General features: G+C 49.0%; 1 protein-coding gene across 1 annotated transcript in view; it reads left to right on the top strand.

Moving 5' to 3' along the window:
* LOC144247089 (telomere repeats-binding bouquet formation protein 1-like) overlaps positions 1 to 22236 on the top strand; it is a 31876-nt gene extending 9640 nt beyond the window's left edge. The window contains exons 10-14 of the mRNA XM_085589345.1: positions 652 to 2241; positions 3207 to 7106; positions 8207 to 8320; positions 10252 to 10371; positions 12145 to 22236. Coding sequence (XP_085445471.1) covers positions 652 to 779 — 128 coding nt within the window. The 3' untranslated portion in view covers positions 780 to 2241; positions 3207 to 7106; positions 8207 to 8320; positions 10252 to 10371; positions 12145 to 22236. The remainder of the gene's footprint in view (positions 1 to 651; positions 2242 to 3206; positions 7107 to 8206; positions 8321 to 10251; positions 10372 to 12144) is intronic.
* The last annotated feature ends 5195 nt before the right edge of the window (positions 22237 to 27431 follow it).

The raw sequence follows: 27431 nt of genomic DNA, 5'->3' as shown, positions 1-27431 counted from the left end.
GCTGCAAGCACAACTGAGAGGTTTGTGTAAGACTGGGGGGTGTGTGGGAGAATGCATTGTAAGAGAATAGAGAAAGTGCTGCAGGCAAGCTCACCCCTGATAAGGTGCAGCTGTGTAAAACAGGTGACCATGTCAAGGGGAAAGGAGCACTGGAATGCTGAAGTGCACTGAGCAATGACAAGGGGGTAAAAGGGCACACGGGTGTTATGCATAGGGCAAAGGGGTATAAAAGGCTGCAGTGGGGAATAAAGAAGTGCTGATGCTTGCAAGCTTTCATGGTGTCAGTCTTGTGTCCTCTGTCAGGGCTGTGGGGATTTGTAGTGTCCATGAATATGGAATTGTATTTTTTAAAAAATGCAGAGACTGGTACTAGTCAAGAACCCGGAGTTATGTCAGTGAAAAAGTATTTTTTTTTTTCACAGTATTATTGTGCAAACAGTTTATAGGAACTGTAATTGCAAGCTCACCTCTTGTAACTGCAGCTTATATTTCAAGTGTGTTAACATTTATGTATTAACCTGTGTTTTATAAAAATTGTTTTTTGCATTAAATTGTTGGGGCTGGCCCTCATCATACTAAAATGTAATCAATATTTTTAAAATGTTAATTGATAAAATACTAATTTTTAATGTTGTTTCATATTTTAGAAAGCTGAACAGTTGTCTCTGAAATTATATGATAACTTGTTAAATGTGAACAATGCAGAAGAATTGGATGTGCAGGTCAGAAAAAGATGTCTGCAAAACTACTGGAAGAAAATACATTTTACACAGAATTAAATTGAATTGAAAAACAGTACAATGAGGTTGACCTATTTGCCAACACAGGATAAACGAATCATATCTTTCCAGAGTTGAAGGAGAGAGCAAAAGTAAGTCCTGAAGATAATTTCAATGTGAGCAAAAAACTCAGGAAAAACGTTGGATTTGTGTGAAACTACAACCTGCATCTTTTATCATTATTGTAGATCATACTGAGTTACAGGTGTGCAGAGTGGAGGCATCTGTATTGTATGAAGTATTCTAGTGTATTGTAAACCCAGATTTTCTGTGAGATAGAAAAAGAAGTTGAATTAATTTTTAATTGCTGGACATTCAAACCTATAGTTGTATTATTTGCATGCATGAAATGCTCAGGGTTGTACAGCTGTAGGAATTGATTTACTGATCTGCCCCAAAGGGTGGATATTATACATTCACTGGAATAAACATATAGCAAATACCCAACATGACAAAGCCAGGGGCAGATCTCAAACTCCCTCCTCTTGCAAGAAGCAAGAGCAGCACACCTTTCAACAAACAAATACAGGATAACATTTTTGGGCATGCTTTGTATGACTTCATACAAAGAAGAGATGAATCTCTTCTTTCTCCTTCTAGAATGGTTCTCTGAAAAAAAAAAAAAAACAAAACAGGGTTTTTTTTTTTTTTTGGAGAGGAACTGTCTGCACTAAATGGGAAGGTATGAATTACCATCTTCAGCTTTTTTGAAGGGAAACAACTATTCTTGTGTATCTTCCAGAAAATCCATCTTTATGAAGATTTTGATACTGCATACTTCCAGCCACTTACATTTAAAATGCTGAGATTTGAAACAGAGAATCATTTCCCCTGATAATAGTGGAAACTTGAAGTGATCAGTGATGACTGCTCCCAAAGATCCTATTCCCCATTTTATCCCAGAATGCCCAGAAATGAACCTAAACTGACTCATTCAGTGTGGCTCTAGAATACTAATGCTTTACATAGAGCAATATCTAGATCTGTCACAGGTGCCTTTATCACCATATTTTAAGCTTTCATAAATACTTACAGAAAGACTCTTCAGAAAATGCTATAGTAAAGTCAATAGTTGAAGTGACAATTTCCTTTGAAAATCAGTAACTTCCTTGTAATTGAGTTTTAGTGTGCTTTTCTTGCCTGTCTAATTTGCTACAAGTCCTCTCCCCTCCCCTCCCCTCCAAAATGTGTCAGTAGTAGAGGTAGGTAATGACTGAAGGAGGGGTGGAATGACAAGGATTTTTTTTCTCCCTTTTCAAATTAATACATATTACATATAAAATACTAATTAATTATGTTACTGTGCTGCCAGGTTGGTATGCTGTAATTTTATCCACTGACAGTCTGGTTTTTCTTTCAAACATGAAGGATTATTTATTTTTTATCTCTTTCAAGACATTATTGAGACTGAAAGCTCGGCTTTGAAAAATACTAGAGAACCCAGAATGGTAAAAGTTGTAAGGTACAAGGATATAGCCACTAACTATCATATTCAAATCATTTGGGTGGATAGTCAGTGTATGCTGACAGGTGCTTGTTTGGCTTGAAGTTTGGAAGGGGAGGAAGCAATTGCAGGAAGTAATCCTTATCCAGTTGCTGAAAAATGAATTTACGCGTGCACGACCATCTTCACTGCTCAGATTAATAAAAACAAGGTTTTATGGCTCTTTCCATGTAGTCCATAAAGTCTGATGGATTCCCTGTTTCTTTATGTTCAAAGGAAATTAATCTCCATAGGTTTTCTAACACCACCTCAGTTGCATCAATACTAGAATGACAACACTCAGAAGATTTCTTGACATCCTCAACTGTAGAAGTTTCCAGAATCTAAAAGTCTGTCAGCACTGGGAAGATAACTTCAAGTAGCATTCTATATCTGCTTTTAGTAGATCTCTAAAGGAAATTTTGTGGAATATCCCTGTGTCTGTCAAGTAACCACAATGCTTTATAAACACAGTTGCTTTAAGCATCAGTTATTCAGACAGTTCTTCTAGTGACTGTCCAGGAGGTTCTCAATTTCCTCTGAAGTGCACAGGCAAACTAAGAATAGATGTAATTTTTCAGAAGAAATTGTCCTTTTCTCCCTCCTTCCCTCCCACCCCACTAAAATCATTACCAGCCACTTGGACATGCTATTCTAGTGTCCTGAGGCATTGCTGCATGGAAGGGGAAAGACCACAGAGCCAAAGGCTTGAAGGGAGCTGAATGCAAGGTCGAGCCACTTGGACATAAAGAATGAACCTAGATCAGAGCCTTTGCTTCTCCCTCCACTATGAGGCTGAAAACTACTTCTTTCTCTGCAAGAATCTCACTGTTTTAAATTTTAGTGCATGATTTTAGATGCTTATGGGGAGGCGTGGCAGAATGGAAGACGAGAGCTTAGAGCAAGACATTTTAAAAACCAGCCTTCTGTGCTCTGCCTTACAGCCTGCTCGGTGAAAGGACATGCCAGAGTCCAGGTTACAGACCAGACTGTAAGTATCATGTTGTTCTTGTATTTTTTTTCTGTATTTTCCAAAACACAGTCCTGCAATTTCACTTCAGGTGGCACATGTGACAGCTGTCACCTAAGTTTCATGAAGGCCAAGAGAAATGGGGAGAAACCACATAAAGCTAATGGCCAGCTATGCTATCCTGAGACTTTATGGCTACCTTATTTTTTTCCCCTGGTTGGCTGGAGTGCAGGTTTATTTATTTGATATACAAATTTACCTATTTAGCTATTTAATTTAACTATAGCAGAAACAGAATCAAACCTTAACTGTGTTTTGCTTTGCTTTGACCCTAGAGGGCATTTGTTTTGACTCCGTATTACTAAACTAGCCTTGTTTCCAAACGGAAAAGCCCTACTGAATCAAACTTTATCTACTTTCAATCAAGTAAAATCTCACTCCTTTTCTCCTCTCCCCGGACTAACTCATAACTAGGTTTTAAACAATTATTTTGTCAATAAGAATCATTCTCTTAACACCTTAATTATATTACTGACTCATGGGAATGGTTTGGATTCTAACCTCTGTCATCAATTTACAGCTCAGGTTCTTAAGGAAGCACCCTGAAAGAGATGATGCCTATTATTCTTAGCTCAAGTATGTGTTGAATATCAACTGTGCACTTAAAAGCTGCTTACACCACTGAAGTATAAAAATAACTGTATTTTCTTATAGATACAGGCTTTGAAATGCCAGATAAATTTGTGGTTGGATATGCTCTTGACTCTAATGAATACTTCAGAGATTTAAATTGAGTTGGTAATGCAATATAGGTGCATAAGAAATGTTTGTGCTTCACCTTTTCATAATTGCAGGACATTCTGAACCCCCAGGATGGTGAGCAGCATACAATCTGCAGCCACATCTGAAAATAAAATAACTTGTAATTTGACTTTAATTGGATATTTCTCTGTCTTGGTTCAGTCCTATGTTGCTCTTCTGTCACCAAGTCTTTAAAGCAGCCATACAGGGACTCTCTGTGAAGGTTTTCCATACACTTCTGGATAACATGGCTGTAAGATCTCTGTTCCCTTACTCCATTACAGCTTCCTTAGGCTGCACAGAGTAGTAGACTTGGAAACATCATAAACTAATAGGGTTGGTCTTTTTTTCCCTCTTTGTTTTCAAAAGCACTTTCTTAATTCTGGTTAACTTGGAAAGTTTTTCACTTCTAAGTCTCTTTACTAAGACAAACCAGTTCTGCTGAAGACACAGACAATCTGTGCTGTTGTTCAGCAGCAGGAAGGTGTATGCAGTAATTTAACAAACCTAAGTTCTTTAGAATATATAAACCTATATATTACAGATAAACTTGAAAAAAATATAAAATTTTGAGTTTACTGCAAGTAGGAAACCTGCAACAATTATGGTTTTAATGTGTTTTTATTACAATGCTGGGAATACATCTGAAAGTCTTGCCTTTTACTTGAAGATAGAGGTTGATAAATATTGTAGGGTTTTTTTCCATTTAGCACATCTGCATTCTGAAAGGGAATGCCAAAGAGAAATACAGGATGTGATAACATCCCTCTTTGGGAGCACTAATCCCTGGGTGCTGATTAGGTGATAAACCATTACACCAGGAAATTGCTTCTGCTCCCTGCGTGTCCCTAAGAAGAAGGAGAAGCTGTATGTCACTGCCAGCACCTGCAGCTGGCTGATGGCCACTGGTGCTATGTGCTGAACACGAACTGTTGAGAGCCTGGGTTTTCCCGTGGAGAAGGAGCAGCCCGGAGCGGAGGGCGAGGCTCTGGCCCCGGAGCGGATTCCTCCCGCTTCCGCCCAGGGACGAGGGGCACCAAGGCTGGACCGAGCGGGGACCGAGGGCTGCCCGGCGCCCCCGGCCCCGGCCCGGCCGCACAGTCGGTTCCGCGGTTGCCGGGTAACGCGAGCGGGCCGACTGTGAGGTGCCGCCGCCTCAGTGCCCGCAGAGCGCGCTCCTGGCTGCTGGTTCGCAGCCTGGGCTCGTGTAGGCGGCTGCACTCGGCGATTCGCCAAACTAATTGTCCGCGAGCGAGTCCTGAACTCGCAGACCCTTGGTGTCTGCGAGGGTGTCCCGAATCTCGTTTGAAGGTAAAGATTGACTAAAGTTGTACTTTTGGTTTTGACACATCTGTGCTCTGAAAGAGAAATTCCAGAGGGAAATACAGGGTGTGATAATACCAGTCTTCTGGTGCAGCAGTTCAGTGGCATGTACAGCCGAGTGGATGAATGATAGATGCTTTTTTTTTTTTCAAAATTTGCCTTTGAAGAAAGGCAAAATTTCCTAAGTATAGCAGCCTGTACATTTTTTTCCTACGATTACTTCAACTGCTTAAAGTTGAATGAGTTCTGTTTAAGTTTCAGTAGGTTGTTACGATCTGGTTATTAAAATTATTTGGGCGATGTCCCTGAATTAAGGTGCAAATGAGACCATATGCCAAAGTCAGTAGTCTGGATTTTATGTAACAGTAAATGTGAGGAAGGGAGAGAGAGAAATGGAGAAGGGCATTGCGGAGGGGGAGAGAAAGAGAGTGACAGATCAAGTAAAAGGTGTCTCCATTGCATGGATCCCTCTGGAAAACATGAAATCTCTTCTGGTCTTCTCTGTGGTGAGGTCTCGCAAAACATAGGACTCCAGTGGATTAATGCAGATTTGGGCAAGGTGGGACTGCCCAGGTACCTCCCTGGGTCGGGGAAGTTGGACTCTGTCTCTTGCTACTTTTCAGTAATATCAAATCCTGAGCACCAGTATATCCTTTGGGTCTGCCACGAATTGGGTTGTGGATTTTCAGGTCTGTTGTGTTACGTGGCTTGCCATGCAGTCATCTAGTGCAGGGCCTCAGGGAAGGGTCTGGGGGCACTTTGGAGGTCTTTGATGGGTTATGACACCCCCTGAGCTGCCCCTCGTGGGAATGTGCCCTGGATGTGGCCTTCTGGGGCTGGGGGGTTTTGGAGCTGAGCCAGTTTGTGTGAGGGAGGATGGGTGTCCACTGCCTCTTACCAGAGGTTGCACCACACACCCAAAATTTCCTTTTTCCCTCTGTTGATGGGAGGTTTGTGTGCAAACCTGGCCTCAGCAGAACGAGTCTGTGGCTATGACTTCTCCAACCTGAAGGCAGACAGAGCTGATTTTCAGGACAGCTGCTGGGTTTGGCTTTATTGTGGATACATTTTTCTCCCTTAGCCTTGTTTACTTCTCCCCAGACCTGAGATAACAGGACAGTAGTGTAACCTTTATCTTGTCTCAAGTTCCCTTAGGTGGCTTAACTCACAGTCCTGAATTCCAGTCAGGAGGCATTTTCAGGGCAGGGTGGGCTTGGGTGGTCTCAGCTTCTTTATTCAGTTTTGTCACAATGGGAAAAAAGTCATTTGCCATAACATTCCAGTCTCTCTCAAGTCCTGTGAGGAGCAGCTGAGAGAGCAGGGCTTGTTTAGCCTAAAGAAGAGGAGGTCCACTCGAGCTATTTTTAAGTAATATTTAAGCTACAGCTTTGTCCTAGCTATTATTAATGTTCAGCTTTTTAGCTCCAGGTTTCAGTATGAGCTATCTTTGAATTGCACAACATAGCCATATAATTCAAATAAAGTCCAGCTAGAGGCCTAACAATAAAAGTTCGGCTATTTATGCCAAACAAGCTCTTGGCTACTTTCAAATCACATAAAATTTTTAGCACCAGTATATCCCTTGAATCTGCCATGAGTTGGGTTCTGGATTTTCAGAGTTCCTTGTTGCTCCTTTTGTTGAGGCATTGTCGCTCATCTGTGACATTCTCCCTTGAAAATGGCTTCTGGATTTCCGAGAACGACACTGACGCCTCATCTTTTGTCGCGGGAAATGATGAAATCTTTAACTGTAAGTACTCACTGGGGCTGTGTTAAAGCTGGAAACTCCCCTCGTGTCCCTCCTCTCCCTGCCCCTGTTGTCAGCAGCGCTGTGAAGCTGCAGACCCCCTCGCCACCTCTTCGTGCCCTGCTCCTGGCTCTTGGTGGGGGCTGTCCTGGTGCAGCAGGGAAGGCTGTGTGATGTTTCAGGGACAGTCCAGCATCCTGCCTGGCTGTGCCACCAGAGCCAAGTGAAACCAATGTGCAGCTGAAGCCCTGAGCAAGGTCTTCTTTCCCTTTACCTTTGCCACGGCAATTCCTTCTGTCAGGCTGGACACTCACCTGTGCTGCTCTGACCAACCTGCCCGTGGGCACCTGGGCATGTGGGGGGGGAAGCTCAAACTCTGCCCAAAGCCTTGAGAGACACGGCTGGTCCCAGCTGGAAGAGCTTCCAGGCCAGCTGTTCTCTCTCATCTCCTGTGTGGCCGCAGATCCAGCCCTGCAGGCAGCACTGGAGTCAGGGCCACACAGGTCCCTTGGTGTCTGGAGCTCACTGGAGTGAAGATGCCCCACTGCTGAGGCTCTGTCAAGGAGATCCCTCTGTTTTCTTCTATGGAGGAGCCTGTGAGCTCAGACACAGAAAACCAATACTAATTGACAGGGAGAACTAAAATTTGGAAACAGTCCTGTGCACCTCACTCTTGGTACAACATTCCTTTCTTGCTTCTCTTGGACTCACCCAGCAGTGCTATCTCCTTGCTGTGAGTTTTGAGTGTTTTGCAGGGATGGAGTTAGGGGAGTTTTGAGAGCTCCTCCCCACTCAGAAAAGATCACTGCCTCAATCCAATGAAACATAAGAGGAAACAAATGCCCAAAGAGCAGAAATCCCCAAACATGTCGCATCAGATCACAAAGAAGCTAACGGGACAGAGCCATGTGGTTGGAGTATGTGTATTCCACTTTGTATTACTAATTTATTGATGCTAAGTATTTCAGCAGGAAACTTCAGGGCTTCTAGGACTGTCCGAGTGGTTGTGAGCACAAATTATTCACCAGTGCCACTTGTTCAAGAAAAGCCTTTCTGATCAAGGACATCTCTGAGGCTCTAGTTGGTGTGTTTTTGCCTTTCAGCTGCTTCCCTCTAAGTTCCTGAGGGAGAAGTTTGTCAGCACGAAGAGCAGCACTGGGGGGAGTATTCTGCCCAGAATTGGCCCATCTCGAGACGTGAGTGGGCCTCATCAAAAGGTAGCCTTTCCTGCTCTTTTCCTTTCTCTTTGAAGTTTAAGAGGGTGTATGCTTGTGACAGGCTTGCCTCCAGCAAAATACCTCAGTGTTCAGGTTCTATTGTCATTGCAAACTGCTGGTAGTGGTGAACAGGAGTCCTGATCTGCACTAAGCCAACACAAATAACCTCTGCTGAGGCTGCTGGGGTGTGCTGGAGTGTAGCTGCCATTGCTCATGGGAGGAAGGCTGGGGACACAAGGGCACCAAATTGCCATTTGCCATTCTCCTGCTGAAATGGCCACCTCTTGCTTTGGTGTGGTCACCATGAAATGCTCGGGGTCACAGGATTTCCTCCAGAGTGGCAGCGTTGGCCTTTGAAGGCTGAGGATCTGCAGTAATTACTTCAGATTTAACAAAGTGCAAAAATGGTTTGGGTTGGAACAATGTGTTGGACCTTGACAGGGTGTTAGATTTTGCAAGCTGCCAGATGTGCAGGGGACTCGCCCTGGGCAGAGGGGAATGGATGTGCTTTATCTGGATCAGTGCCTACATAGCGGTGTGTTTAAAGCTGCTTTTCTGGTAGGACTGGCTCAGTATAAAGCACAGTCCAAAGGGGTAGGTGACCAAGGTGGGCTGTTGAGCAGGAAATTGGCAGCAGGGGACATGTAACTCACTGGTTAAGGATTGCCCTGTAGAGGGGCATTGGGAGCACCTCAGGGGCAGGGTGCTGCAGCCATGCCCTTTAGCAGACTGTGTCTCCCGTGAAGTCACGCAGGAGACCTGCTTGAGTCTCTGGAGTGACAGCAGTGTGGCTGGAGAAGGCAGACAAAGCAATGTCTCTGCTCCAGAAGCATTTGCTGCTGTTGTGTCATTCCAGACATGCCTCTACAATGGTATTAAATACGATAGCAATAATTACAAGAAAGCGCCCTTTTAAAGCACATGGAAAAAGAAGATACCAACTCTTCTTCTACCAAAGTTGCCGAGAAAACTGCTGAATCTTATCCTCATTCAGCATTTACCTCATTTGTCTTCTTATTCTTGTCTTTCTCTCTGTTTGAAATGCACCATCTTTTAAGCACAATTAAACGGGACAAAATCATCCAAGCAAAAGAAAACTGTTTATTAGTACCGATTCAGCTGAGCTGGGTGTGTCTCCCATCCGCTGGAGACAAGCAAACACACCCTCGGAGAAAATGGCAATCTTTCTATCCCCTCTGTACCCAGCTGGGGCGGTCCCTGTCCCCTTTCCTATTGGATGGGTACTCAGGAGCTTCCATTCTCTACTGACCACCAACTTTTCTGTCCCCTCCCCTCTCATCCTACTTCCTTTTGGTCAGGTCTTCAACCCTGTTCTCACTGCAACACTCAACCTGAGCAGATCCAAACCATAAACAACACATAGAACCAACAAATTCCATTCTTTTGCTTAATAACCTTTTGGCTTTAGCAAGATATCGCCTCATCTCTCACACTTCCTCTGGTACTGTTTACTTCTTACTGATGTCTAAGTTCTAGAGCAAAAAAGATACTTGCAGTTGTGTGGGCCTCGGTTTCCCTGTCTCAGAGTAAAGGACATCTCAGAATTGTTTCCCATGGAGACTCCTGTAAACCCATGGGTTTTTCTGCTCCATGAGTGTCCCAGAGCTCTGTGACCATCTGGGCACAGGGCTGTGCTTAAGGTAAGTGCTACCTGGCATTCTGGAGAAGGAAACCTGGAGAAATACATGCCAAAAGAGCAGCTTGCCTTGCTTGCCTTGAACCTGCTCTGTGTTGCCCAGCAGTTCTTGATCAGCTCAGAGCTCAGTAGGTGAGCTACTGTTTGCCCAGTGTGGGCTGGGCAGACGTGTTTACCCAGAGCCTGGACTTCACTGGGGGTCAGTGTAAGATTCTCCTTCGTGAACCTTCCTCCCAGCAGCTGAACCTCTCTGTGTTCTCTCTTTCCTCTCCAGCTGCCATCAGCTCCCCTGAAACAGAGCTTGTTCCAGGTTTCCCCACCAGAGATGGTATTTCAGAACTTCGTTACCCATGAGGCCTGTGAAATGGTGGTGTCTCTCATTAATAACAGCAAGGTAAGTGCTGGGGTGTGAAGGTTTAACATTGTGCTGGAAGAGGAGGGTGGTGTAATTCCCCTAGTGTACAGCAAAGCAAGTTATCTACTGCAGGAGATGCAGAAGAAAATATCTCAGCACCTTTTTTCTGCAAGATGGAGCCGAGACATTTCCTGTGCAGGGAATTGTCCCCTGATTTTGGCCATGTATTAATGGTATTTATTTCAAAGGAGTTTTCTTCTCTCGAAAGCTCTGGATTGATAGGAATGTTGAGTACTGTGCAGTTCTTACCTGCTCTCATGCTTTGCCTTGAGTCTGTACCACATCCTGTGTCTCCTTGGGTATTCTTGGCTCCTAAAATTTGTAGGAATCCCTGCCTTTCTCAGCCTGTTTGTCTCCCTTTGTGCAGCTCACAGTCAAAGCTCAGGGGCTGTGCCTTCTCCACTTTTTGCTAGAATCACTTATCATTAATGGCTTTGGCACTGCAGGAAATGCATTCTGAAACAGCCCTGGAATCAGACTGATGTAGCAGAAGCAGCAGGAGGCCTTTAGGTGCCATTTCAGGCTCCTGCTAAACTTCATCCAGCTCTGCTCAGGTTTTCCAAAAGCAACATGGTGCTCTGCTGTTCCTTTGGAGAACCACAGCACATCCAAAGCCATGTGCTCCTGGAGGTTTTCTGTTCACTTGAAGAAATGGTGATTGTTTTGTAGTTTGCCAAGAGAGTTGAGAGAGAAAAAGTTGAAAAATGTCAGCAGTTGTATTCCACTGTAAAGAGGACAACTGAGACCATTTGTATTCCAGTCAGGAAAACAGTTTCTCAAATAAGGCTTGTACCAAGAGTGGCCTGGTGGGAAGATACAGGAGGGAATCAAAAGCATCTGGTTCAGGCTTTTGGAGAGCATTTTGGTGCTCAGGGGTTGATATCTGTGCTAGAAAATGCATGTATGCTGTGTCTGTCTATCCCAGAGGGCAGAACCTGGCTTGCTGGCTGCAGGCAGGAATGCCCAACAGCCCAGCTTGCCTGCACAGGCAGCAAGAACCCCTAGAAAGCCAAGATTGGCTTTAAATGCTGGAACCACACTGTCAGTCACTGCTGGTCATCTTTCTCCAGGCATAAAATGCCTTTGAAGCCCATAGTTCATAGGCACAGCCTGTCTGTGTTTCCGTCACTTTTGGCAAGTTGATTGCTGTCAGAATTTTTTGATTCTTCCTTGCTGCTTTACTGCCCATTTAAATTCTCTTTGTCATCTCCTTGGTTTAGGAATCGTCTTGCTGTGTTCCTTCCTTTGCTTTTATTCTCAGTAAGGGCACAGTGTTTGGTCTCCTCTCTTGCTGGTCTGTCTGCCTGTCTGTATCCCCAGAGCTGCCCTACCCAAACCTGATCTGGTAGAAGAGATTTTCTTCCTTCCCACAGGATAATGTGCTGTTGTACTTTCAGGCAGCACCTTCCCCCTCTGGAACATGACTGCATGGCTGTGTGCTGGCAGAAGCCAGCAGGTTTTTTGATCTTGTTGAATATGCAGATGACTTGGTTCAGGTGCTGTGTCTCTATCCTAGTGCTGACCTGCTTGGCCCTTCCTTCCCACCAGGCACTGCCCTACTGCCCCTGGCCAAAATGCTGGACCCAGACAGAAAGGATTCAAGTTCACCCCTGTGAATTACGTGCCTGTACCTCCACAGCTGAAAGTGGTTTGGAAAAGGAGTCAAGGAGGGATGTCACAAGGGCACGGACAGGTCTTGTCTCGTCCTGTTTCCACAAGTGGCAAAATCATCATTTCATATCTTTCCTGCAGTTTCCTCAGCTGGTGAAGATCTACATGGAGAGCTCACCTTATTTCCAGCTCATGTGCTCCAACAACGTGTACCGTGTTGTGACGCCGGGTGTGCCTGCCCATGTGCACATCCGCTTCACCCCTGACGAGAACAAGGCGAGACTGGAGGAGCCAAAACAGAATTATCTCCAAAGCCATTGTTCCCTGCACCCTGGGTACATCCCGTTCCATGCTGTGAGCTTGGCTCCCGGCCATGGGCAGGCAGCTTGCTGCCAGTCACACCTTGGCATGTGCTGTCAGGCACTGCATCCAGGCCTGAGAGGCTCTGCTTCCCCTCCCTGCACATTCCTGAGCATTCCCAAGGGAAGGTGCACAGGGAACAGTATGAAAATGACAAAGGGGTGTTGACAGATGTTCAGTCATTTCTAGGTACAGTGAAAAGAGCTTAATTACTGTGGAAAACACTAGAGGAATTAAGAGGTCAGAGAGCTTTCCTCCTTCCTGACTGGCAGCAGCTTCTCTGCCTCACCCGGGGCTGGAGCAAAGATGATGCTTTTTCACACCCTCTGTTCTCCAGCCTTGCAGCTGTGCTGTCCCAGAGCACAGCTGACCATGATACAGCTGCAGGGCCAGGGCAGAGGATGTGCTGGGCCTGTGAGCCCGGCCTGGCACAGCCACACTGGGCTCTAGGTGCCCATAGCCAGCAGGAGGTTGGTGAGCTGCAGGGGACTTGGACACCTCTGGACACCTGCCTGAAAGAGCTCGTGTAGGGCAGGTACAACCTGCAGGCAGACCCGTGAGCCCAGAGCCTGTGGCAGTGACGCTGCTGTGGCTCTGTCTTCATGCCTGTCACTGTGGTGGCTCTGTCAACTGGCACCCATTCCCTGCCAAACTTGCTTTTATGAGGATGTTTGAACACCAGGGCTGGGGCCCTGGCAAGTCTGATCTCAGTGCTGTGATCCGGAGGCTTGTTCATACAGAAGGGTTTAGGACATGGCATGGAAGGGAGGAAGCCTTGCAGGGAAACAAAGAGAGGCTCTTTCCAACAGCATCCTTCAACCTCTTAGCACTGTTCTTCTCCTGACTTGGTTGGAGAGGCAAAGTTAGAAGGGAGCCAACTAATGTTTCTACACCAGGTCAGAGGTGCAGGAGCTCTTTGGGTGCAGGAGCTCTTTGGGTGCAGCTGTTTTCTCATCTTCCTTTTGCTGCTTAGAGTCAGTTTAACACTTTGTCCTGTTCTCAGACAGCAGGAATATAGAAACCTAAAGAAGAATGTCCTGTGTTCCCTAGCTCCATGTTCCTTAGAAGGGACTTAGGAATTATTTAACATTATTAAAATTTAGAGTAAAAATTATGGTGCCCTAAGGTAGTTCTCTGTATGATCCAAGTGACACAAGAGCTTAATGCCACAGAGATCGGTTTTGCAAAGTGCCCTGGTGCCTTTAAAATGTGACATATTAGTAGGACTTAGTGTTCATTTTAGGGTGGGATAGGTAAATGGATGCCATTGATGAGTTACAGGAAATGGTTTTTCTTCTGCCATGGGGATGGCACTAAATATCCTGCGCTGAGCTAGTTTCTTTTCCTGCTCGTGGATTATTTCCACGAGCTTGTGTGCAGCAGTGCAAGGGAAAGGATAGTTGTGCCAATTCGGGCAGTTGGTGTCCGAGCTATCTTGGACTTCCCTGACCAGCTGGACTTCCCAGTGTGTCCAGTCAAGTACAGCAGCCAGAAGACTCTGCTGGTTGGCAATGTCAGCAACCAGGCAGCTCGTTACCAGCTGAGCACCCAGAGGTGAGGCAGTCCAAAACACCTTTGGGTGATAACAGGGCTGGGAAAGAGCAACAAAAGGAACCAGAGCATCGCAGCTGCTGCCCTGCAGCCTGGCTGGAAATGGGCAGGATGAATGGCATCTGCTCTTGCTTTCAGTGTTCTTAGCAGGATGCAGCCTTTGAGCTTTCTCTGTCCCAGATTTCCTCCAGGGTGCCTGGAACATGTTAGTAGCTGGCTTGCACCCACCTGAGCGCAAGCAGCTTCTGAAATGCTTACTCACCACTGTCAGCCAAATAGACCCGTTTTCTGGGAGGCCACAGGCACGTGGCTTTCCAGTGGTCCCTGCATCAGATGCCCAGCTTGAGCTGTGCTGCAGGCATCTGGTGCATTCCTGTTACTTAAAGCTGATCTGATTTCCCTTGTCAGCTGAGGACATCAGTCACCTCTTCTGTTCCATGATAAACCTTTGAAAGCCAGTTTAAAATTTCAAACAGATGATTTAAATCTCTGAATATGGTTGAGCCCTCTTTCACTGAGATTTATTTTTAAATATTCTGAAGTTCCTCTGTTTCTGCTGTTTTTTCTTTTTTGTTTTGTGTTAAATGTTTGCCAGAAGATCATGCATTCTTCATTGGGAACTTCCATGAAGGTCGAGCTCCTCTAATGCCTATCAATATACCACATGCGCATAGCTACATGCACAGGTGTATAGGAAATAAGAGATATTTGGGGAATATGTGAAAAGCAGTTGAGCTGATTTAGAAGTTAAAAGTATAGAATAACTTGCTGGAGGGGACCTCTGGAAATCATCTGAGCAGACACTGCTCAAAGCAAGAGCAGTGTCTGGGGATTGCAAGGTGCCATTGGGAGATCTGGACCTGTCTTTAGATGCCGTACAAGGAAACAAAGATACAAATGGACCTAGTTAAAAGGCAGAAGAAAGCAACCTGTTAAAACCCCCTCCATACCTTATCTTTTTCTGCCTTTTGGGTACAGCAGTGATTCATTGAAAGGGCAGATCTAACAGGATGAGAACTGTCTTAAGGGAAAGCTCACAATTTACAGATAAAAGGCCAAAATTGAGCCTACCAGCCCCATCTCTTGGCAGTGGTTTTCATTTGGTTATTTCAGTGTCAGGGATGTCTTCTTCACAGCTCTTCTATCTGTGGGCTCGGGGAACAGCTTAATGATGTTGGCTGAAATTCAGAGAAGTTAAGTTTAGCTGTAGAGCTTGTGTCCTTGGGTCTTGGGGAGCCAGGTCTGTGTGAGAGATGACTGCTACAGCAGTAACAGAGGAGTCTGCTGGGTACAGCCCAGGGTGGGATGTAGGAGATGCAGAGGCTGATTTGCACTCAGTTTTTCAGTCCTGAAACTGAATCCCGAACTTGGCTGGATACTCTTCTCCTGATAATTTGAAAATAAGAAGACACCTTCTTTCTCAGGCAACCCCTGAAGTCACCCCTCGGAGTGTTATTCCCATCCTGCCATCTGAGGGCAGAAGCATGTAACATGTGGCAGCAGTGGGAAGGGAATGGCATGGAATAGCATGGAATGGAATGGAATGTAGTGCTGAAGTGTGGCCAGGGATTCCCTTAACTGGCAGCTTCTCTGTTCTGGTGAAATTCCTGGCAAAAGAATAGGAAAAAATCCCGTGCCTTGCCCACACCAGGCACTGATCGCTCCAAGCCCCAGCAGAGACCTGCAGCAGTCCTGGCATCACCCCTGGGGCAGATGCAGGAGCATGTACACTGGCCTGGCTTTGGGGAGGGTGGGGCCTTGTCTTTCCTCCCTTCCCTCCAAAGTCTCACATCCAGCACATAAACATTGCTGGCCCAAGGCTTCCCCATCAGCCAGTAGTGATGTTCTCACTAGTGGTAATGGGAATAGGTCAGGCCCATCATTGCAGCAGTAGATCCTTAATGAGCAGAACCTGAAGCAAAGTTCATCAGCTGTCACAGCCTCTCTAACAGGGGATTTTGGGAGTTGCTGAGGGGAAGAAGGAGGATCCCTAATTCTCCACTGTCGTGGTTATGCCTGGGTGAAGTTCTATTTTATTCCTGGGCAATGTGAGGTGTGAGGTTTCCATCAGACTCTCTCCCATACAATGTGTTGCTTGCACACCTCTGTCCCATATGGTGCTTCTCCACTGGCATGTCACAGACCCTTTTTCTTGTCACCCTCTACATATATATGTAGTTTTTGTCTGATAACATTTTCAGGCCCTCAAGTTCCTGACTGGTGACGAATCAAGACAGATTTTTCCTCATCTCCATTTCCTAGGCCATTCATGCTGTTGCAAACCTCTCACATCTGTCTCCCATTTGATTTCTAGACTGAGGAATCCCATTCAGTGATCATACAGAAGCTGCTCTGTACTTACTAATCTTTCCCTTGTCCCTTTTTTATTCAATTTGCAATGCTCCAGCTTGGTTTTTGAGATCAGAACAATATAAAATATTTCAAGACTGATGTGGCTGTGGGTTTGGACAGGGAGATGATGATGATTTTCATGGTGTTCATTTTGTAGTGCTTTGTCATATTACAGAGCTGGGCTGCTTGCGTTTCCTCACCTGTGTCCCCTCCTGCTGTGGGCTGTCACTTCATTTGTTCCTCTGGGCCTCCTTTTGCTGCCTACATGCCCCCAGGTGTATTTGCTGGTCAGCAACAAGGGATCCAAGGGATCAGGAGAGACATGAGTCTCATGGGATGCTCAGGGGAGACCCTGGGCAGGCCAGGACTGAACAGGGCTCCTCAGCATCACCTGAAGGACTTTGATGCAGAAATCCTGGTGATCTGAGTGGGACACTGGAGCACACGGACCAGTCTCACTGTACATACTGTCACCCTCGGAGCACCCTGGTACCTGCACGGAGCGGACGGTGAGCAGCGGTGCAGCCGCCCCCCTCGCACCGTGAGCGGCAGCAGCACGGCGGCCCGGGGCAGTGGCAAGCGGGAGAACTTGTCCCCGACATCGAACTCCTGCAGGCGGCGCCGGGCCTTGTCCGTGAGCCCCTGCCTAGGAGCGGGCAGGGCGGAGCACCGGCACCCTCCGGCCGCGCCCTGCTCACCCCCCGTCAGCCCTGGGCAGGGACAGGGACCGGGGCCGGGCTCCTTTTCCCGCTCTGCCGCCACCTCCAGCACTGCCGCGGCCTGCACCCTGCCCGGCCCCCGACCCAGCACTGCGCCATTGTTCCCTTTTCTTTTCCCCTTCCCACACCCAGGCGCGTCCCTGGGCCAGGAGCTGTGGCGCCGCTCGCTCCCTGGCCAACGCGGGGCCCCGCTACCCCAGACATGCGGCGGCTCCGAGATGGCAAGTGTGTCTATGTTTCCCACCTGCACAGCACTGTGGTCTGAGACATCCCCGTGAACTTTGGAGAGAACTGCACATGAAAGGTCTGCTTCTGGCCCGGAGCAAGGATGCCATGGCAGGGGTTGATGGAGAACAATGGCAGGCCATGAGTGAAATCTGTGAAGATTTCCAGGGCAGAACCAACACGCTTTGAGTAGAGTAGCTTCTTGGAACAGTCCTGCTGCTCAGGCTGCTGCAGCTCCTGCTTGAAATCCTGCTCCTGCTTGGCAGGCTGCTGCAGCCGCCGGGCCTCAGAAGGGTGAATTTGGAAAGGATGCTCCTGCTGCCACCTAAAACGATCCAGCAGCTTTCTGTAACGCTTTAAAGTAGCAGAGACGAACTGAGCTGCATAGAGGAAGAGAACACCTCTCAATGACAAAATCCTGTGTTCCAGCAACTCTGCCTCCTGTGCAGGTAGCTGGAAGAGAGCTGGGATGCACTTGGAGCATCCCTGACCAAGTACTTTTGGCAGGAAATAAGAGTGTCTGGGAGCAGAGTCTCTGCCTGCAGCACACACTCCTGTGCCAAAGCAGGAGAGTTGGTTTTAGACAGTGACTTTGCATTTGCCCTGGAGTGGGGAACTGCACACAGACAGTGGCTGCAGGGCAGCTCACTTGTTACACCATTGCTTTTCACAGTCTCAGACTTCTCAAAGAGATGACATGACGTCCCCCTTCCCAGTCCTGACCCAGCACATGGCTCTCCCCAGAGCCTGGCTCAGCTCCTTTGCAGAGCAGAAGTGGCAGAGCAAGAACAGAAGGGGCTGAAAGGCAGATGGGGACAAGGAGAAAACTCTCCAGCTGCAGCTGGGAAGCTGCTGATGAAAGTGGACATGTGGACAAGGATGAAAAAGCAATTTGTTGTGAAGTGGCAGTCTTCTCCCAGGCCCTCAGCTACCAAGTGAAATGCCCTTACTCATCTGACCAGTTGCAAATGGCTTCTTCACCGATTCGCTATCTGCAGCTTTCTCCCAGGAGTATTCCAGGGCTACCTTCCCCGTGTTGCATAGCCTGAAACTGAAAAGCAAGAAGGAGGAGTAACAAAAAATGTCCAATAAATATAAAGCAAATAGTACAGTAACACTGTCTGATGGACTCCTGGTACTGCTTTCTGCCGAGGAGCATCTTCTTCGCCAGGCAACTCTGCCATGCTTAAGACTGCTGTCGTGAGTGGCCCAAAAAAGTATTTCAGAGTCTGGAAGTTTAAGAGGAAAGGGCCAACATGATGCCCAGGACACTGAAGCTAAGGGGCTTACTCTGGCCTTTAGGTCTTGGTTTGACTGCAAACTTATTCTTGAGCAGATGCAGACATGCAGTGAAAGCAAATCCATGGTTGTTCTCAGCAGAAAGGTATGGCAGCACTGAACCTTCTCCTGACCACCACCAGCTGCTTGGCTTTGTGTGCACGTAAATGGGCCTGTGCTGGTTTTGGCTGGGGCAGAGTTCTTGGAACAGGGCACTGGGCCAGCCCTGGGCAAAGGCAGCTCCTGCTCGCAGGGCCCTGCCTGGCCTCCAGCACTCACGTGGTGGTCCTTGTCTGGAAGGGCAAGGTATCCTTGAACTGAACCGCGGTCGTGTTCAGCTTGAACTGGGTGTAGGCAACAACGGCACTGAGGTACATCTCCAACTCCTGGCTGCTCTCCTCCACCACAGTGTGAGCTGGCTCCGGGACTATCTTGATCAAACAGAGAAGGGAGGAATCACTGAGCAGAGCCCAGAAAGTCAGGCTGAGAAAGGAATCTTCTGGCCTCCAAGATCAGCCTCACGGAGGGACTAGAAAGGACCACTCACTTTTACTTCCCTGGAAAGATGACAACATTGAGACTGCTCTGCTACAGTAGTTGTTTCCACCCACGGATCAAAGCAGTCACTAGCACAGCTGTTAATATATCGATGGAGACTATAGCTGTGCTCTAGTCCTGTACTTCAACCTTGTAGAGGCACTGACTCTTTTCCTGGTCCCCTTGAAATCCAGCAGGTCTCAAAATTTGGTTTCAGTTCCCCTGCTGGAGTTCTGTGGATGGAGAACCCCAAGACTGAAGAGTTCTAGAAAGCACCTTTTTCTTCTTGTCTTAGGAGAAAGTGCTTTCCAGATGTCTTGTGTGGAGCAACAGCTACGTTGCTGGGAGCTGAGGATGTGCATTTTGGGATGTGAAAGATCTCACTAGGAAAGTCTCCACCCTCACATGTTCTGATAGAAAAGAGGATGGTATAGAGGCCTTAAAATGGTCCAGAAACTCAGAAAGAACCATCACCCAAGATGAGTGTGTTTGGCAATAATGACAATAAAAGCAAGAAGCTCTGGAGATGATCCTTCTCTGGACTCCTCCATACTGTCATTGGTGCCTGAGCTACTCCATGATGAGATATCCCACACAATACAGAGACAACCAAATTCTCTGGTATCCAGGCAGACAAAACTTGGGGTTCATATGCAGGAGAAGTGGATTTCTCTCCGCTTTGAAAGAAGGGGCAGAGCGCAGCAGACTTAACTCCTTGTTGGCAAAAAGGCAAGAAATGAGGTGAAGAGATGTCTAACGCCATAAAATGGGATAAACTAAGAAAACGTTCCCCATTCAACAGGGGCTGCAACACTTGTGCTTGTGGCACAGACTGATGCAGTTTGTGTGTGGCTAAAGGTCTCTTGCCAAAAGGCTTCCCCCTCTCGTGTGAGTGTATCCAGTCACTGTGTTTCCACCTCTCTCCTGGAATGCACTGCTGGTGAACCTCATGGCTGTCCAATGTCCAGAGAAAGCAGGAGCTGCTCAGCCAACAGTGATGGTGTTATGGTGGTTCTTTGTGTAAAAGCTGGGTTGGCTTTTTTGGCCATTTTGCTTCTAACCTTTTCTTTTTTAGGCCAGCTGGCTGCCGGGTCTTTCTTGGTGGTTTCCTTCCATGTGACAATGCACATTTGGTCATCTCAGTCAGGAACCTTCCTTTGTGGCAGCTCAAAGTTAATCTTGGTCACCTTACAGCTCACAAGGTGCCTTCTGAAGGTGGCTGGGACATCTGATTTCAAGATCACTGTGATGCCCTTGGCACAGCCAGGATGGAGGTGTCCCACCTAGGGAGAATCAGAGAGGGAGTCAAGACCAAATTGGAAGCCTGGTCCCTGCCAAGGTGTCCTGGTTTGACAAGGAAGCGAGTTTTCTCAGGAAGTTGGGGTCAAACCAATCAGTGGTCAGATTTGAATGCTGACACGTGGTGTGACAACTGAAGACCCTGGACACACGTCTGAGAACACAGGGGGGTTAAAAGCGGAGAACCCCAGGGCAACTCTCTCTTTTGTTCCAGTCAGGGAAGAGCTCAGACCTCCCCTGCCCAGCCACGGGCTGGGTGCGGGAGGGGAAGCCATGCGGCCTGGGAGAGGTCAGCCAGGGGGCGAAGGGACCGGAACTGGGCCAGCCCCTGCGGACGGTAGGCCAGGACTGACAGCAAAAGGGACTGATGTGGTGAACACCTATGCCAGGAATCTGCACCTCAGAGTGGATGTACACAAAGTTGGATATCCAAAAGTATGAACAGAAGGTGCCACCTCCCATAACATGAAGCCTTTTCTGCAAGGCTGGCAGCCATGGCCCAGCCAAGCCAGGGGCTGCATCTCCTCCGTGGCACTGGAACAGGCTATCACTGGTACGTGAGGACTCCCTGCCAGCTCCTGGGAACACCAGGGCAGGGCTTGAGCAATGGGGAAAGGCAGAGCAGTCCACGCTCACCTTGGGGAAGAACTGGAATGGGGCGTCTGTCTCCCATGCAAAGCGCATGACCTTTGTACGGGTGTGGTTGGTGATGGTGAAGGTCCTGCGGCAGGGCTTCCTGACAGGACAGTACCCAAACTGGAGGTGATTCACTCTGACAGCTGTAAAGGAGGAGAGCAAGGGATCTCAGCATGCAGGAAGCTCCACCTGCCCCCCTCACGTGCACAGACACCTGCATGTTCAATGCTTCCTTGCTCCAAGCCTTCCTCCCTCTGGAGGGAGTGCCCCAGGCAATTCCCCATCCCACCACTTCCAGGGAAACACCCTGACACGTCCCTAAGCCAGCGACATGCAGCACAGCACACGCTGCTCTGCACGCATGGCTGCCATGCCCACAGGCCACCAAGCCCTGTGGGTGACAGCCCAGGCCTGGATAGAGGGAGGACACACATGATCAGACATTTTCCTCTTCCTTGCTACACCTTGGCAGCCTGTCCTCTCTTACCATCAATGATGTCTTTCTTCAGACTGCTCTCAGCATTCCTTTCCTGCATGTCTTCCTCTAATCCACCGAGGGTGAATTCATCCCTGTGGCCTTCACCCACCAGCTCTATTTGGGTCATGCAGATGTCCCCCACTAACAGACAAATCTTCTCTTCCAGACGTTGAGCCAGAGTGGGTTTGAAAATGACATCAAACTTGGTCGATTGCCCAGAACACACAAGGAAGAAAAGCTTCTTTGGGGTTTGCTCTCTGCACAGCAATGGAAATCAGATTAAGTGATACAGCTGTACAGAGGAAATATTTCCACAGGATAGATGAGGAATAAGAGGTTGAAACCAGCTGCCTTCTAAGCACAGGTTCTACCCCCAGTGGCCCCAGAACCTCTTCCTCCGTTCATAGGACTGCCACCTCCAGACACAGCACCACTTAAGCAGCTTAACCTCAGGCTGATGCCCAGCCCTCATTCCATTTGCTTCCAGCCAGCTCCAGCCATATGCAAAGCTGGGCTAAAGAGTGCTTTTGGCTTCTGCTGGCTGTCTCTGTGCTCTGTAGTAGATAGGGACAGGTGAACGGAAGATTTCGGGATGTGACGGAAAGAAAGACCCCTTCCCCCTCTCACCCTGCAACATGTTATCCATTACCCCAAAGAATGTAACCACACCTAACCCAGTAGTTTTCCACTCCTGACTAACCCTAGAGACCCTACCAACCCCCCCTGACGTAGCAGAGTCCCCCAAGACTATTTAAACCCATGAGATAAGATAATAAATGCTTTTGACCGTCCACCACACTGGTGCCTGCGTGTGTCGTTGGCCCGAGTGGCCCAGGGGAGACTGGGCTGCCGTGCTGTTCCTTGAAACCAGGTCGCCTTGCCTTCCCCTGAAGGCAACATAAGTGGTGCTGAAGCCCGGGAATAATTCGCTCGGGTAGCGGGTGTCGCCTGGACAAGAGCAGCGGCCAGACCGGTAAGACCGTGTTCTCGGCAAGGGAGACGTCCCAGGACCCGCGATCATCATGGATGCCATCGCCAGGGTTGTAAATGGGGAATTGAGTGTAAGCTCAAAGACTTTCATCTTGCTATAGCAAGGCTGCTTGAGCTTGGGGCAATTGAACGCCCTGTGGATGTTTTGCATCCGGAGATACGGGAAAAATGCACAGCTGTGCTGGCCGAGGACACAAAATCCTCAGGCAGTGGCAGAAGCCTTAAGGCATGGGGCAAAGTAGAGAAAGCCCTGCGCAGAGCAATAGAAGAGCAGGAGACATGGAGCATAGCGCGTACGTGTTTATTAGTTACACCCAAGCTAGGCGTAGGAGCGGCAACGCAAACCGGCCCTGAGGGTGATCCGCCCGGGAGCGGGGATCCGGGGGGGCCCGGCGCGTCGCCCCCCACCAAGGCCCGGGGCCCGGGACCCCCCGCGGAAACCTCCCAAAATCCGCGGCTCCCCCATCCGCCCCACCACTGCCGGTCAGTGACCCGCTGCCGGAGGTGCAGCAGCGCGCAGAGTTCTTTTGGCGGGGACTGGCAGGGGAAGCCAGAGGCGCGGAGGCCGCGGCTCGGGAGGGGATCCTACCCACGCCGCCCCCGTATCCCTTTGAAAATGGCGCCGGCAGCCAAGGGGAGGGGCGGGGCGTGGGCAGTCTCGGCGCGAAGAGCCCAGAGGTGCGGAGTTTTGCTAATGCGCGTGCGCGGGAGAAAGAGGAGGAGAGCGGCAGAGGGCTCGGAGCCAATTGGCAGCCGCGCCTGACGCCACTACCATGTAAGGGAGGAACCCCCCCCTGCAGGAGGCAGGGCGAGCCCGGGGGGCGGCAGCGGCACCACCCCCGGGGGGAGGAGCGGGGTCGGAGCCGCACAAAACGGCACCGAGCCCCGGAAGTGCGCTGGCATTTGACTTCCGACTCTGAGTCCAGCAGCAGCTCCGGCAGCTCGGAAGAGCTGTTGGGAGCCGGCTGGGACTCTGAGACGAAGAGAATAGAGCCAACGCAATTTAAAACAAAACCAAGTAAAGCTTTAAGCTGCACCGAAAAGCAGCCACAATACAAACCAGCCCAGTTTACCGACTGGGGAGAAATAAAAATAGCCTGTGCTGAATGGTCCCCAGCGGCTGCCGTACAAGCCTTCCCGGTGAGGATCACCGGCCCGGAAGGGAACCAGCAGAGGGTATATGGCCCGGTAAACCCAAAAGATGTACAGTCAATTGTCAAAGCCATTGCAGAAAAAGGAACAATTCGGCCATGGTCTCCACATTAATCGATGGCCTTTTTAGTAATGACAACCTGCTTCCCTTTGATACCGAGCGAATAGGTCGCATGATACTTGATCGTGCCAGAATGATTGTGTTTAGACAGGAATGGGAGGATAATTGTACAAAGCTATTAGCCCAAGCATCTGGCGCGAGGCAGCCACTACGCGGATCGATGTTATCCAGGCTTATGGGAAAGCACGATGATATGATCACGCCTCAGCAACAAGCCACACAGATGCAGGCTGAGGAGCTCAGGGCGACCACTCGGGCTGCTAGGGAGGCTATTCGTGCAGCCTCCCGGGTCGTGGCCAAGCCGTCGCCGTGGTCCACCGTGAGGCAGGCAGAGAGCGAAAGCTTCACGCAGTTCGTAGATCGCCTGCAGGCAGCAATAGACTCCTCTACCCTGCCGGCAGAGGCAAAGGGCCCCGTGGTATCTGACTGCTTGCGCCAGCAGTGCAACTCTGTCACCAAAGATATCTTACGTTCCCTGCCAGCCGGAGCCAGCCTGGCTGACATGATCAGACATGTAGTAAGGGAAGAGCACCTGACACCCATTCAGGCAGCCGTCCACACCCTGACCAGTGCCATGGCATGTTTCAAGTGTGGTGAGGCAGGTCACATCGCGGTGAGCTGTCCCCAGCCGGCACGGCAGCCCGCCGCGGCACCTCCACCCCAAGCACGCCCAAGAGGAGCCTGTTGGAGCTGCGGGAGGAAGGGCACCTCGCTAAGGAATGCAGGTCCCGGCCCCAGGGAACCGGGAGAGGGAGGGGGCGTGCGGGCTGCACTCAGCCTCCTCCCGCCGCGAATGCAAGGCGGCCCATCTATGCCAACCCCCAGTGGGGCGGGGCGCCCTTATACCCCATACCCCCACAAGACACAGCCAGCTTGGTACCCTCACCAGCGAATTTCGCAACACAGCCTGCAGTACCTTCGTACCCACTACCACCACAAGCAGCGCCCGTGCCGCAGGGTCAGCAGGGGACGCCCCAGAACGGGACCCCTGGGTGGCCCTGGCCATGAAAATAGGGAAGGAGCCCCTGATGCTATGGGGGACGTGCCGCCTTTATGGCAGTCAGGACCTCCATGTCATAGGGCTTCAGTTTTGGGCAGACACAGGAGCAGACTGCTCGATTTTTCCCCAAGCACTGTGGCCCTGACACTGGCAATGCAACTTTAGCAAAGCAGAAAGGCAACTTCTGCACTCAAGTTGTCAAGCCCAACAGAAAGACCAATAAGTGGGTGGTCCCATCCGCAAGGGACCGGAACAAACAGTAGCAATCCACCCCTACATTTTGCAAAACTCTCCACCCCTGATAGGAAGGGACATCCTTGCTATGTTAGGAGTCAGGATTACAAATTTATAATAAGGGCCACTGCCGTACACCCACTGCTGCCAATCAAACTGACTTGGAAATCACCAGACCCCGTATGGGTCGAGCAGTGGCCCCTGTCAAAGCCTCGAATGGCAGCCTTGCTGGAACTGGTCGACCGCAAGCTGCAAAAGGGTCACATAGAGCCCTCCACCAGCCCGTGGAACACCCCTGTGTTTGTAATCCCCAAGAGATCTAGAGAAGGTTATCATCCCATCCGCATCTGGGATGTGGGTTTGCCAGCGATCCGGAGTGAGTCATTGTGTGTTCCTTGCCAAATTTAATGACTCTATTGACTTCTGTGTCCAAGTTCTGATTGTTCCTATGGTCCTGTACCACTCAGATGAAGAAGTGTACCACCTTTTCGAAGAACCTGACAGACTCCACAAAAGAGAAATAATCACAGGTATAACTATCGCAATGCTGCTCGGCCTGGGAGCAGCTGGTACAGCCACTGGTGTCTCAGCCATCGCAACCCAACAGCACGGACTCTCTCAGCTGCAAATGACCATTGATGAAGACCTGCAGAGGATCGAGAAATTCATCTCCTTTCTAGAGAAATCAGTCTCTTCGCTTTCAGAAGTAGTTTTACAGAATAGGCGAGGACTGGACCTCTTGTTCATGCAACAAGGAGGACTGTGTGCAGCTTTGAAAGAGGAATGCTGCTTTTATGCAGATCATACGGGAGTCGTTAAAGACTCCATGGCAGAACTCCGAGATAGACTGGCTCAGAGAAAGAGAGACAGGGAAACCCAGCAGAGCTGGTTCGAATCCTGGTTCAATCACCTTGGCTCACCACTTTAATTTCCGCCCTGGTAGGTCCACTGGCAATACTGCTTTTAGCTGTTACCATAGGACCATGCGTGCTGAACAAGCTAGTCTCGTTTGTTCAGGCCCGTCTAGAACGGGCAAACATTCTGTTCGTGGGCCAGCAACAAATGCTGTAAACCAAAAACTGCGAACACAGTCAGTTGCAAAAACCTTCAAAACTCACCTTGCGAGAATTACTCAGGTTTACCAAACCCCTTTTTCCTTACCAAGTTACAAGTTTGTACCTCACTCCAGTGCCTATATCTACGACTACCTCATTTTATTTATGAAAAGGAGGGGGGAGATGTAGTAGATAGGGACAGGCGAACGGAAGATTTCGGGATGTGACGGAAAGAAAGACCCCCATCCCCCTCTCACCCTGCAACATGTTATCCATTACCCCAATGAATGTAACCACACCTAACCCAGTAGTCTTCCACTCCTAACTAACCCTAGAGACCCTGCCAACCCCCTCCTGACGTAGCAGAGTCCCCCAAGACTATTTAAACCCATGAGATAATAAACGCTTTCGACCGTCCACCACATTGGTGCCTGCATGTGTTGTTAGACCGAGTGGCCCAGGGGAGACTGGGCTGCCGTGCTGTTCCTTGAAACCAGGTCACCGTTGTCTTCCATGAAGGCAACATCCAAGTGCCGAGTCCTTCACATTGGCCTGCATGTTGACTGGGGACAGAGTGTCTGGACAGTGCTCAGGAAGAAAGGGATCAGGGTGTACTGGTTGACAGCCAGCTGAACATGAGCCAAAAGTGTGCCCTGGTGGCCAAGAAGGCCAAATGGCACCTGGCCTGGATCAGGAATAGTGTGGCCCGTGTTGTAGACAGGCTTACAAAGAAAACTTTAACAAAAAAGGAGGCCAGTTAATAAACAGGCTTGCTTGTATTTAATTCCAAATTGAACGACTGGAAGGAAACGCCTTGGGCTAGTCCAGAGACTGTTTCAACAATTTAGTAAATGTAACCTCGGGGTGTTTCCAAGGAAACCAGCTCCCAGGAAAGACCCGGGTGTCAGACACCCCAGGCCTTTTAAAGTCTCTTGTCTCCTGTCCTGGGTTGTAAGATAAGCTTGTATTCCATTTGCCATCTGTTGAAAGGTTGGGCAGGTTTGTTATCTCTCCCAAAGACAATGGTTTGCCCCGTAGAGGCAATGGTTTGTTTATACACTATTGACTGACTCACTGCCGGGCTGGTAAATGTAACACCATCCCATTGTGAGGGGTCCCACCCAGAGGGGGAAGCCAAGCACTCTATTGTTGTATAAAGGGGTAGCTTTTTGGGGAGACGAGGCAGCTCTCTTCGCGGGACTCCCAGAGAAGCAGCTCGCGCTCTCTCTTTGCGGGACTCCCAGAGAAGCAGCTCCCTCTCTCTCTTTGCGGGATCTCGCAGCGAAACAGCCAGGGAGGCAGCGATGGCGGAGCTCGGAGGCAACCCCGGCGCAGAGGAAGACCGGCCCCACTGCCACCAGATCTTCAGAGGAAAACTATACCCTTCTAAAGATCACCACTGCAGCTGCAGTTCATCAGCCACTGCAAAGGGGAGCAATCG

The sequence above is a fragment of the Lonchura striata genome, chromosome 11, assembly GCF_050655825.1.
Source record: "Lonchura striata isolate lonStrDom1 chromosome 11, ASM5065582v1, whole genome shotgun sequence".
In the NCBI taxonomy this organism is placed as follows: Eukaryota; Metazoa; Chordata; class Aves; order Passeriformes; family Estrildidae; genus Lonchura; species Lonchura striata.
Note: the sequence above shows the minus strand (reverse complement) of the source record. Positions and strands in the feature narration are given on the sequence as shown.